This window comes from Pleuronectes platessa, chromosome 13, assembly GCF_947347685.1.
Source record: "Pleuronectes platessa chromosome 13, fPlePla1.1, whole genome shotgun sequence".
In the NCBI taxonomy this organism is placed as follows: Eukaryota; Metazoa; Chordata; class Actinopteri; order Pleuronectiformes; family Pleuronectidae; genus Pleuronectes; species Pleuronectes platessa.
In genome coordinates, this window is record NC_070638.1 from 14,484,262 (window position 1) to 14,497,259 (window position 12,998).

The 12,998-nt window shown below is 42.9% G+C and overlaps 1 protein-coding gene across 1 annotated transcript; it reads right to left on the reverse strand.

Moving 5' to 3' along the window:
- Positions 1-82: 82 nt before the first annotated feature.
- Positions 83-12,835, reverse strand: LOC128454806 (AP-2 complex subunit mu-A). Its single transcript, XM_053438353.1, has 12 exons — positions 12,279-12,835; positions 10,765-10,887; positions 5,260-5,525; positions 4,824-4,906; positions 4,290-4,295; positions 4,034-4,169; positions 3,415-3,559; positions 2,470-2,592; positions 2,204-2,339; positions 1,925-2,022; positions 1,608-1,719; positions 83-1,240 (listed from the first exon to the last, which is right to left on the reverse strand). Exons 2-12 carry the CDS (start codon positions 10,836-10,838, stop codon positions 1,106-1,108), a joined length of 1,314 nt encoding a protein of 437 aa, XP_053294328.1. The 5' UTR covers positions 10,839-10,887; positions 12,279-12,835; the 3' UTR covers positions 83-1,105.
- Between the last annotated feature and the right edge of the window lie 163 nt (positions 12,836-12,998).

Consider the following 12,998-nt stretch of genomic DNA (forward strand, 5'->3'; position numbering starts at 1 on the left):
GTCAAGAGGAAACAGTGAGACAATGACATTTAAGCAAACATCAGTCAAATGAAAAGAAGGAATGAGAGTGGGGGGGTTGGGATTTGGTTACATAGTCAGATTTTATTGGATAGAACGGTCACCAGGGCTACACACACAAAGAAGCAGATAGTGACGAGGCAAACACCAGGGGGAGACCTCACCTCACTGCAAACACAAACACACATACTTCCAGGGCCTGATTTTTGAATCAAGATAGTGTGACGAAAGTTGATTTTAGTGCTTAAGAAACATGGAGGAAATGGAGTCCTAACAAGGATGATGGTCGAACTTCTAAACTGTCTGGAATGTTCTTTTATGTTCTGACTTTACTTGCTGGTAAAAAAAAGAAAAAGATAGTGGAAACGGGAAAGAAATTACATTTAAAAAAAAAAAAAAATGAACAAAAAAACCTAAAGAGCCCAGTCATTTTAAATCCTCCTCTTTCCACCGACAAGAGAACCAGAGTGACAGTTCCAATAAACACAGATCAAACATCAGTCAGTGTGCAGCACGAGGATCAGACGACGCAGCTCGATTCGAAGGGGTTGACTACTCAGACAGAAGCTCATGTACAGGGACTAGATCGGGATTCATGGTAAACCACAACAGCTACACACCATCATAGCGGGGATTACTCTACGACACGTGGGACTTCTAAAGGAAGTGGATCGTCGAACAATAACACTGAATTAACACAAGAGAGCAACCCTGACAGACACCAAGCGGTGCCCCCAGACCTCTCCCCCTGGTCCCCCCCTGCCTCACTTGTCTTTTCCTTTCGGACACCAGTTGGTGTACAGGTTTACTCATCACTACAAGATATATACGATACAATGGTTCACATTTTGCATATATCTGTGCATTATACCATATTTTTTTTTTTTTATGATGTAAATTCAATCTCCGACACCTAGTTAGAAGGGGCGAGGGAGGTGGGAGGGATGAGAGAAGCTATAAGGAGTTTGAGGGGGAAGGAAGAGAAGAGACAAAGTATGAAGAGGAAGAAGAAAAACAAATCTTTAACAGGATAGGATGGGGGGGAGGGGGGGGAAGTGGTCAGCTCGCTGCACGGCAGGGGTCGACTTCAGCAGCGCGTTTCGTAGATGCCGGAGCGGCCGATGTACCGCACCCATTTGATGACGTCGTGGTCACTGTAGTTGAGCTTGGACTCAAACACCTTCAAGTAGCGAACCTTCAGACCAGACGGCGCGAAAGGAACCTGCGGAGACGAGAGGAGGGTCAGGGCGTGTCGGGGCTTGCTGGGAGATGTAGGCCACACAGGACAAATAATGAAGGCAGCTCCGAGCAGGAAGTGTGCGTATGAGGAAACAGTGAGCCCTATAGGATTTGCATGATTGATAGTGCCTGATTGTCTGGCTGCCAGCTCTGTACATAAAGTTAGTTCAGACAAATATTTAATCAGACACCTTTTTTTGGTCTAAATTACAATAATTCAAACAAGCGTTCCACATTAGTGTGATGGATTTTTAAACTATTCAACAACACTGAATTGGAAATCTTGGAAAGTGAGAGAGAGACGTGTGTGAGAGTGAGAGAGAGACTGTAGTCTGTTTATGTGTTCTGACCTCAAAGTTCATAGAGATGGGAGGCCTGGCCCACTTCTTCTTATCGTTGGTGGGCAGCAGCTCGATCTCTGCGCTGATCTGAGACTCTTTCATCCCAGCCATGCGTTTGATCCTACACACACACAGAGACAAATAAACAACCTTTTTAAATGTGTCACCAGAAAAACAAGGACCAAGGGGGAAAAGGTGGGCTACAAAAAGAGGACAGTCTGTGTAACAGGGAGGTTAAACAACCAGGTTAAAGAGAAGAGGATGTTAATGTTTAACGCAGCAAAACAGTTTGCATACATCTTGTGAGCAGAGCTCCAACAACTCACTTCCACACGATGGCGTTCTCACTGGCCTTGTACTTGGCTTTTCCCTTCATACAGATCACCTGCACTCCGCTGGTGTTGAGGGGTGTTGGGATACGCACCTGGGAAATGATAATATGTTTAATGTTAAAGCCGCTAAGATTCAGACACATATTTGAATCAAGGGTTTACAAATGTCATTTTGCAATGTGTGGAAAATATTCAAAAAACCAGGATGTGTGCGCGTGTGCTACTTTATGGTTGTTTGCATTTATCACCAGCTTAACTGTGATGAGATCTCACCTCGATCTTCTGAGCCAGCAGTGAGGGTTTGAAGTTGGACTTGATGACCACCTTAACCTCCAGTTTAGTGCGGCCCACCTCCCGCACCAGAGGGATGACCCTGAACGGCAGGATGATGTCCTTAGTGGTGCGATACCTGCAAGTAAAATGGTTATTTAACACAAGACTTCCTTCTTGTTCACCCAAACCTTTCTCTGTCTTATCTCAACATTTAGTTCATGAGAAATTGGTCCTGGTAAAAACTATTCAAACTTCCATCTACTGACCTCATGAGCTCATATTCTCCATCGGGGGGGATGAAGCTGATGCTACGCTCAGAGTCAAACTTACTGAGCCGCACACACTGGTGGAAAGTGCAGTCGTCGATTGCGATGGACTGCTTCCCACTGCTGGGAGAGCAAACACATGAGGAGACAGGGAAATAAGAGAGTATTAGTCCTCTTCTATATTACTATTCAACTATTGAAAACTATGATTCTCACATCTCCAAAAAACAAAACTACTACCACTACTATCCCTCAACTATTGTCCATAATCAAAAAAGGAACATCAAACCCATGAGGACAGAACTGTTGGTAGCAAGACATGAGCCCTTTTGAGTTTAATGTTAAAAAAGAAAAGAAAAACTATCTGTGAGGTGAGCTGGTAAAGGGTTAAAGTCAAGCAGGGAGGTGTGGGGAAACAAAACAAACAAACCATTCTACTAAAAACAGGAAACAACCACCGGGATGATTTGGATATAGTGTGGGAGACAGTGCATGACATGTTCATTTGCTCAAGGTGCTTGGACTAGACAAGTGTGTTGGTACAATGTGCATGTGTGTGTGTGCGTGTGTGTGTGTATGTTTGTGTTGAGTTGACAAAGGGTGGACACTTGTCAGTACAGTACCTTCCTCCCCCTAAATCACTGATGTACAGCACATAGAAAAGAAAGAGAGGGAAAGAAAGGAGAGATGCATCCAAAGAAAAGGAAAAAATAAATTGTAAAGCCAGTGTTGTTTTAAAGTAGACAACACTCAAACAGACAGGGGGCTAACACACAAGGTGGTGTCTTAGAATTTTAACACAACAATACAATTATCTTGTCAGGATATAAAGCAGCAGGTTAAACACAGAAACTTAAAATGCACATTAAATATGTATATATATGATTTGCAGCCTCAGTTTAAATATAATTGACTTTCTACTGAAGCCGATTTGTGGTCTCTCACCTCTTCCCTGCGTCATCCGATGCTCCTCCCTTTCCCTGTTTGTCAATGACGATCTTGTCGTTCATGCCAAATTTACACTCAGGCATTCCACTCAGGTAGCTCTTCATCACTACTCGGCCCGACACGTGAGCGCTGAGGACCTGGCCTGAGGGGAAACAAAACAGTCAAATAATAATACCTTTCTTTGTGTTGTGCGGATCTTCCTCTCAACACTCTCAGCTCTATGTAAACTTAAGTATGAGTATTGGGGCCATTCAAAAAAGATCTGATGTGTATAATGGCATGATAAAATAATGACGTGATATTACAAGATACAGGATAACAAATACATTTGTAATTGAGAAGAAAGTCAATAGACAGCAATAAAGTCATAATCTAATGAGAAAAAAACAAACATACTATTATCAGAATAAAGAAGAATTTATTTAAATAAATTTGTATTTAACTCACAATTTACGACTTACGAGGCCATAATACTCCTTTCTACTTAAGAGTATCGTTGCGATAAAACATTTTATTATTTAAAAACAGATTTTGTTGTAAGACTAGTTACAAAAAAAATCTCTTTTCGTTAGTAATCTTTTTAAATAAAATATATTGTGAAGGATTGAGCTCGGACCTTGTGGCGACATCAGCAGGTTGACGCTCTCCAGGACGTCCAGGAAGAGTTCATTGCGGCGATACTTGATGCCCTCGCGACGCCAGCCGATCTGCCCCGTCACCTGGCTGGTGATCTGAGACTGCTCCTCTTTTGTCTGGGAGACGGGGGGGGGGGAGAAACTGTGTCACTAATACAAAAGGAGAGGGCTGACGAGACTGACAGAAGAAAGGCGATGATGAAAGGGGATCATCAGGGCTACAGTGTGTTGTCTTACCTGGTGCTGAAATATGACGGGTCCAAGATGAAGAGCACAGGTTGGTGAGAGAATGAGAGGAAAACAGCTAAATGTTAATTCAAAGCTAATTTTGGGTCATCACACAATAACATGTTTCATACATTCTTATGAGGTTTTATTGCTCCCAGTCTGTCATATTTTATATTTGTTGTTGTTGTTTATAGATTTATTTCCTGCATGATGAAGGATGCACACTCAGGCTACAGGAAATGCTTTAAGTCCCCTGTGTTCTATATCATATCCATATAGAGAGTGCCATCACCTGGGAATCGCTAATATTATACCTTTCAAAAAAGCAATCACGACTAGTGTCTCGAAAGTGGTTGAAATAAAAAGGTTTCAAATAACCTTCTATTCTTTATAAAAGTAAGATCTATTGCAGGAATTGTGCATTAGATTACCTTTAGTATGTTGTACCCAATGAACTGGCAGCTGGAATGTACTGTCTATCCTCAGTCTATCAGCCTAACATGTCATTATCATCTGATGGGAGTCTACATCGGTCTCACTGACCTGTCCCTTAATGCCCTGCTGGGTTATGAAGGTCTTCAGAGCTCCAGTCTCTGAGTTCTGGGGGTAGCCAAAGTCCAGGATCTCTGTGTGAACAAACAGATAACAGTTGGTATGAGATAAGACGGTAAGAGGAGGCACATTAGTCATGTAGCGACTGAAAGAACCCACTCGCACTTAGGGAGACATTATATTTGTACTAATTACAATCAACACGCATGTGTCGGAATAAAAACTTTCATTTTTCAGAATTAACAATATATAGAAAGGATGTGCATTCGAGTTATAATTTTCATTTCTTAATTAAAGCTTGGTTGTATTTGAATCTTATTTATAGTATTTTTAAGGTTTTTTAAGGTATCATTTAGGTTCTCAATGTATCTACTACACAAATATAAAATACTCGAGTCCCTCTACTCCAGGGGCCGTTGTCTCGTACCATCCAGCAGCTCGTAGATGAGCACGAAGTTGTTCTTGATGTTCTCTTCGCTGATCTTGCCAAAATAGGCCGTCATGACATCGCACATCTTATAAAGGAACTCGAACACCATGGCAGCGTTGACATTCTGCTTGGTGACCGCCGCCAACCAGATGTTGGAGCGCTTGACATGGAAGAAGCTGGTGCGGGCGATGTTGGTCACCGGGGATCGGACCTGCTGCCGGGCGTGAATCACGTTCACACGGAAAGCGTCCACAGCGTTACGCCTGGGATGCGAGGAAGGTGGAGAGGGACAGAGATGGGGGCGAAAAAGAAAAGGGAGGGTTTGAGATAATTGTTTCAGGTGTTTATCAAACAATTAGAGTGTTGTCTCACACTAACCCACCCTGTGAGATCATGTGAGATCCAGGGCTCTAAATAAATAATCTCTTCAAACCTCAACAACATTTCCACCCATTTCAAGTAATAAGCAATAATCAAAACATTATCTAACGACTGGAAAGGGACACATTGAGCTGCTGCTTTTCGAGGAAGAAAAGGAGGATTGTTGTGTAAATGGTGATAATTACAAGGAGGGAGAGAGAGACGATCACAGAGCTTACCTTGACACCCAGAAAAAAGAATCACAACTGATTCTGGACACTCCAGGAACTAAAGATGGTCAACTATGATATTTATTTGGTTTTATTTTTCAATGGCAAAGGCCACTTGAATTAGATTTTAAATACAGTTCTACTGAAAACAGGCAGGACGACGTAGCTTATTGCAACAATGCTTTAGGAAATCTCATCCTTGCTTACTGTGGATATGGAAATAACAGGGCTTAGTGCAGAGGAGTCAGCACGTTCTGACAAGAAAACAAAATCCTACTGAGAGACGCCTGAGAACATCTTTTGGTCTAATTCCAGTTACAAACTGCAAAGTTACCAAAAATCAAGGCAACTCCATCTACTTCTTAAGATAAATAACTCTGGTTAATAACTCAAGTGTAAGGAAAATGTACCAAGATCTTTTACATTCCATACAACTCCATGTAAACTTTTCAAATCGCTGATATGAAATTGTACTTTTCCCGAATGGTACCATTAGGAAAAAACAAAGCAGACACAAACAGTCTCTTTTGTTGAAGTAACATTTTTGAAAGATGCAAGTCTAGAAATTCAAGATGATGATAACTCAAGGCTATTAGCACAACGGTACAGTACATCAGTCTAGGAGGCTGTCGTGATGTCTGAATTACACATAAAGCTAAGCTGTTGGTATGAGCATCTAGCCTGGATGCCAGACGAACTTAGCCCCGCCCACAACATTTTGGTCGGGCAGTTCGGTCTGGAGTCGCTCCATTGGGAAAAAATTATGGGGCGTGTTTCAACTGACCAGGAAGTAAAATTCCTCTTCGCTCAATTGGATAGACCTACAACCAATCAGAGCAACGTAGTATGTGACGTATGCTAAGCAACGCATTGTGAGTTATTTACTGGGTTCACACCGGACGCTTCAGCGCAGCGCCAAGCCTTAAATAACAGCTGGCTCCCATCCACTCCCATGTTAAAACTTTGTGCCGGTCACACCGGAGGCTGAAGCACCGCGAGGCAGCCTTGGCGCAGCGCGGTGCTTCAGCCTCCGGTGTGACCGGCACAAAGCCGTGCAGCGATCTACTGGATCAACGGGTGATATTATTAGCGCTGCCCGGCGGTTCAGCGTCGCTTCAGTGTCCGTTGTGAACAGCCAAGCGCCGGGGCGATAGGGATTAGCGCGGTGCTCTGGCGTCGCCTCCACGTTCTGTGTTCCTCTTTAAAAATGAATGCGCTGTCGTTGTCTTCTAAAACAGACTCAATGGCAGCATCTACACATCTCAGCTCGCCAGCGGCAGGCATGTTTGTTGAAAACGAATTCAACCCGAGGGCACTTTGGTGACGTGATTGATTACGTCACCGTTGATCATCTGTCAATCATCGTATAAAGCCCGCCCTGACAATCTGATTGGCCCGGTCCGGCCATAATTTTTTCCCAATGGAGCGACCCCAGACCGAACTGCCCGACCAAATCTGTTGTGGGCGGGGCTAAGTTCGTCTGGCATCCAGGCTAATGAGCATCATCTACACCAAGAAATCCTAAACATTAATATTAACATCACACAATAAATTAAACATGAAATGGTATTAAACTGAATTGAGCAAAACCCTGTTGACTGAAAGCTCATACAATTAACCTTGAATAATCTAAAACATTTTTGAATTTCTATGTGAAAAATCACAGTAGAAACAAAACATGAGGACTTAATCAGTCATATTCATGCTCAGACTACATGCTTAGGCATTGGGTAGAGTTGGTAGAGAGCAACAGTATTAACTAAGGACTATAGAAGGGGCTGGTGTCTTTGGCTTTGATTGACAGATTGATTTATTTGTGTATTTCAGTAGCTTGGGGCTTTATTTATCATGACAGGTGACTCATGCTTAGAGGAAGATTCAGCACGTTGACTGTGGCGTCAGTGGGCATGCAGTTTAGGGTTTCGGGGAAAGGGAGGTCATTGATCGGTGGCCACGAGAGGGAGGGGGTCATGCTCGATACACTGGAGCGATTCTTACCTATTCCTACAGGGGGCCAAGATGGACAGATGGAGGAAATGGTGATACAGAGGATAGAGAGGAAACACGGATGAAGTAACGGAGGGAGGACAGAGACAAAAATGCACGAGAGACATTTTCGTGCATCATGTACAAAGACAGAGTGAGTAACATGGTGTTTGTGATGATGCTATCGTTGTAATCGAATGTGCTGAGGGAAGGTTTGCAACATTACATTGCTCCATGTTGTTATGTTATGTTATGCCTGTTAGACTCTGCAATGCTGCAGAAACAGGGAGGATATCGAAAAGCAACCGATACTGGTGATGTGAACGGAAATTATCACCATTAAAATGTGCCGAGAACAACATAAAATGCATCGATTTCTGTTTTCCTGCAGAATATTTCTAAGGGTTAAGGGTGTAACAGACCACGATCGATCAGTTTGGTCACAGTTTGGAAAGCATGTGAATGTGGAATTGTAGAAGCCTTCCATGTCGATTAAGTCACATGCATGGGAGCATTTCGGCTTCCTGGTAAAATAGAACTATTTAAGGAAGAAGGGTGGCAGACAACCCCATTGCATTTGTAGGAATCGTACCATGAGAAAGCCATATGAATATGGCACTACATTTAGCATGGCCACACATATGAAGTGACATCGACCAAATTTGTCTGAAGCAGGACCTGAACATAAAATGTGTTTTTCCACACAATTGATTCGGTCTGTGGCAGTACGGTCATCATTCAACTCTAGCCTTTTCTTACTTTGGGTCTGTGCTGCTCTTAGTACTTATTGTACTGTGTCTGAGGAGACAGTGTTTGTGCTCTTGTTAGACAAGGGCGGAGCAATAATTACAATTTAGCAACCACAATTCCATCTTGCTGCCTAGAAACAATACAAAGTGGAGGAAGGTTTTCATGTCATTTAGATATTAAAACAAACATGAAGAACCTCTACACATTTAATTGACTTATACTTTTTAATGGGGTCTCTGCAGACACCACTCATCACATTAAGCAGCTTCGACATTACTCCGACAAGCAACTGAAATCTTTGTGGGTCTGCACAAGAATTGATCTGCAGACCCTGTATTTGTTCTGTGTTAGGACATCCATTTCTACCCGTGCCCTCTCTGTACCTTTCTGGCCCTCACTGTTTAAATCTAAAAGACAACATGAAAGAACCGTCCTACTCTGTGACATCCAGTGTTTGGATTGAAGTGAGAGTTTACACAAAAAAAGAGTTGGATCTGCGCATGGAGACTTGGTAATTCCAAATCCCACCAACAGTGCGTATAAGGACAAGTTAAAATAAGAAAAAGAACACAGAGACCATTAAAGTTAGATTTTCAGAATATACATTCAATTTTAAAGGAAAGAGGTGGCAGGAGGGCTACTGGTGTCCCTCAAACCACTGGTGCTCATGGAAGGGAATACAGGGCATAAAGAATCCAGGTCCAGGCCCTCAAAAGTGGTTTGAAAAATGTAAAAAGCTTTAAATGGGCTTTGAGCTTTAAAATACACCAACGCATATCTGCTTGGGCCTTCATCAGGGTGTATGGACAGATAGAGACAAAGAGTAATTATCACTTCATGTGTGCAGTGTTAAAACATGCCGCTTCTAGCCGATATGCGTTGGTGTAGTTTTGTTTGTCTGTAACATATTGATGATACAGGTGATTCAGTGTGGATTATCCTTTAACCAGACACATGTCATCTTTTACAACATGGCTAACACAGTCTACACTGGATATGACTCAACCAAGGTTTTAATCCTCCATTTTACGCAAAAGGGACATTTTCCTACACAGAGGATCTTCAGGAGCTTTGCATAGACTCCTACCTCAGCTGATTAGTTGCTTAAAGTCTCTTCAAGCAACAGCCACATTTAAGAGGGGGTCATTACAACCTACTGATATTTGTAACCCATTATTTCCTACCTAGTGAGTTATAGATTCCACAGCCCCCCCATGTCAAAGGTAGAAAATATATATATTTGACATTATTTATTTATTCAAATTGAATTGTGCCATGTTTGGCTCCAAATACGGACAGACAAAAGACAATGATCAACTATCAAAATGTGAAGATAGGAGATGTGCACACCTACACATTATGGATATTTTCAAGTTCCAATTGTGTATTAAAGGTGGCAATGATGGAGGACTCATATGGTGTGATCTGTCTATGATTTTGAAAGAATCTGCAATATCTAATTCTTGCATGCCTTTATATCTTGCCTCACTTAAACGTAATGTGAAGACACTGTTTGGAATTATACTAAATATTAACCTGCTCAGGGACTCCCGATGTTCAGATTTAACAAAAAATATAAATATGTTTTGAAATGATGAGGTAGTTTATACAAAATATACACAATTAGACTGAAAGTAATTATGATCAGGTATTTCAAAGTACAGCCAAGCCACTACACTATCCAGAGAACTGAAAGGATGTTGCTGCCAGTGATAAGAACAACAAGGTTTCTGTACCTCTTCTGCATGCGGCATTAGTTAATGTCTCATATCAACACTGATGTCAGCTCTGAGGAATATTTCCAAATAGCTGCACTTTTGAATGGAAGGTGTGGTTTGATAAGCACGAATGAACTGAATCCTTACATCAAACAACATGGGAAACAGTATATGAGCAATAACTGCATGTTAATTACATTGAATTGTATTTTGTTGTTTATTTACTAGGAGAATATCTGGAAAAAAAGGTTTAGACCAAATTATATTTTATCTAAGAATAGATTTTTTAGAAGATAACGCAACAAGACAAATGTGAAGTTCCTCGAAAGGAAGCACGACATAATCCTTTCTCATCCCTTCAGGATCAATATCCAACCTGTCGACCAACACCGGATCAGGGCGTCCTCTGTGACCTATGTCACCCACCAAAATGTAACTTCACCACTTGAGATACGTACCCTATGTCATCTCGGTAGACCCGGGAGATGAGGACCTCCCCCTTGTGGTTGTATATGAACAATCCTCCAATCATTGTGGCTGCTTCTCAGTCCCAACAGGTCATGGTGAAACCAAAACCCAGCCTGGGAAGAGATAGAAATGGAGCAAGAGATTGCAGGAAGGAAATTGGGGGGGAAAGGGAAAAAAGTGGGTGACAGAAGTGAAAGCAGTGAAAAGTGAGGGAGTGACCAACAGTACACAGGGAGTCGTTTGTCCGTCACATCCTCTTTTTCTGTCGTTCTCTGTCTCTTACACACACATCACTCTCTATGGCCAGTTGAAGATGGCCTGCAGCTGGCCCACTGTGGTGACTCATTTGTGTTCATATGCACATACACACATGAAGAATCATATAGGATAGAAAGACTCAAATAGCTCTACTCTCACCACAGCCAATTCCTCGTTTTCAACTAAAGGCAGATTAACAGCAGATTAGCAGCCACCAGTTTGAAGCAGGATGCCACCAGGTAGCCTGCTGGGAAATATGCTGCTTTTACTGGGTTAGATTCTACATCAATTGTTGCCTGGATCTCAATAGACTAAACATAAGATCAGCACATAAAGACAATAATTTCCATCTACATGCAGTGCAGTTATCACACAGCAGATTTTGCTGAATGGTTTGGATCCACAATTTGTCTCCATTCAAGAAGGACGCTTCTGGAAACCAGGAGATGAAGGACAAGCTCGACATTTCTCGTAGACCGACGGCTGACATGTTGAGCACACAGAGCTCAGTGGGATTACACAAAACGAATGTACGCCGTGGATTAAACAATGTTTGCCCAATCAGACATCAGAGTCGTGACCGAGTTTAAAAACGCAATCGCCCTTTTATTTGGTCGATGTCAAGATGTCTGCTCCCTCGGTCCATTTCCCAAACGTTCATACATTTTTCATCGTTTCTCGTTTGAGACTCGATTGACGTGGGAAATGTTTGCTTTGCATGAATCCAGCACAGATGGAGGCCTGACCTTCAGCTATGTTCAAAGTGATGGGAAATAGACCGAGTGAGAGATCGCTAGCTAATTTAGCTCACGCTAGCAGGCTAGCTGGCCGATATGTGCAGCGAACCAGCGACTAGCTGTGAGCAAATTCAACTTAACTTCCGGTGGAAAGAAATCCAGTTCGTTCACAACCCTCTCCCAGACTCCATTATTATCTATACATGGTTATAATCTAGTTCAAAATCCACAATATCGAATACAAGCACCAATTGTCCACAACGGGTTAAACTCGATTTGAAAACGTACAAGATGACACGTTATGCGCTTTTATTATGAAGGAACTAAGCCACCTCGTTTCCGGTTTCATGCTAGCTTTACGTTAGCTAACGGAGCGGATGCTAACTATGCTACCGTTAGCAACTCCCGCGAATGAAACCGTTCCACCGGCTTTTCCGCAGCGGTCACCGCGCTACATTTACACCGGTTTAACCACAAACTCTCGACCATTTCGACCGAGGTGAACTTACCCGACTTCTCACGCTAGCGCCACCGGTTTTCACCCCCCCTTGTCGGCCTCGGAGACAGCCTCAGTGACGGGCTCTGGCAGTGCAGCTCCCAGTTCGCACACCCGCTAATTCCGCTCCTTCCTCCCGGTCCTCTGATGGCTGTCAGCTGACCCGCCGTCCTTACGCACAGGCGTTCCGCTGAGACAGGAAAAGGCGCGGCTGGAGCGATGTGTAAACCGCACCCAGGCTCTGTTGTGATAAGCTACAAAGGCTGCAGCTCAATTACTATTACTTTCATGGCGGTTAATTAACGATTTATGGATGTATAGCTGCACGGATGAGTTACACGACGAGCTGGCACCGCCCTCCCCCTTCTTTAAGACGGACTGTGGAGTCCAGCTTGTTTCATGAAATGGTATTGAGTAACGGGAATTCACGAAAAGCTCCAGCGGTGGATCCGAACCACTGACTTCCTTGGATTGCATTGAAGCCAGAAAACACACTTGTCATCTGACTTTGACTTATGGTTGTGTGGGTGCTCTCTGTCCCGCAGAATCCATCTGTTTCAACTTTCAACTTGTTTTATTATTTAACTGAATCACCTTTCTACATAAGGTACCCCCCCCGCCCTGCTGCCTAGAAACACACAACATTCGGCATAAGGTCATTCACTTCTGAGGGAAATGCACCCCCACACCCACACTGATCTCTTGCACACGCGCACACACACATCTGTGCACC

What these genes read in the sequence shown, in the direction of transcription:
- LOC128454806 (XM_053438353.1), bottom strand. Translation starts at nt 10,838, where the DNA reads ATGATTGGAGGATTGTTCATATACAACCACAAGGGGGAGGTCCTCATC. An exon ending in GGAGAATATGAGCTCATGAG is followed by an intron (nt 2,340 to 2,469) that starts GTCAGTAGATGG and finishes TTTTACTTGCAG; the next exon opens with GTATCGCACCACTAAGGACA. An exon ending in TGCTGGCTCAGAAGATCGAG is followed by an intron (nt 2,023 to 2,203) that starts GTGAGATCTCAT and finishes ATCATTTCCCAG; the next exon opens with GTGCGTATCCCAACACCCCT.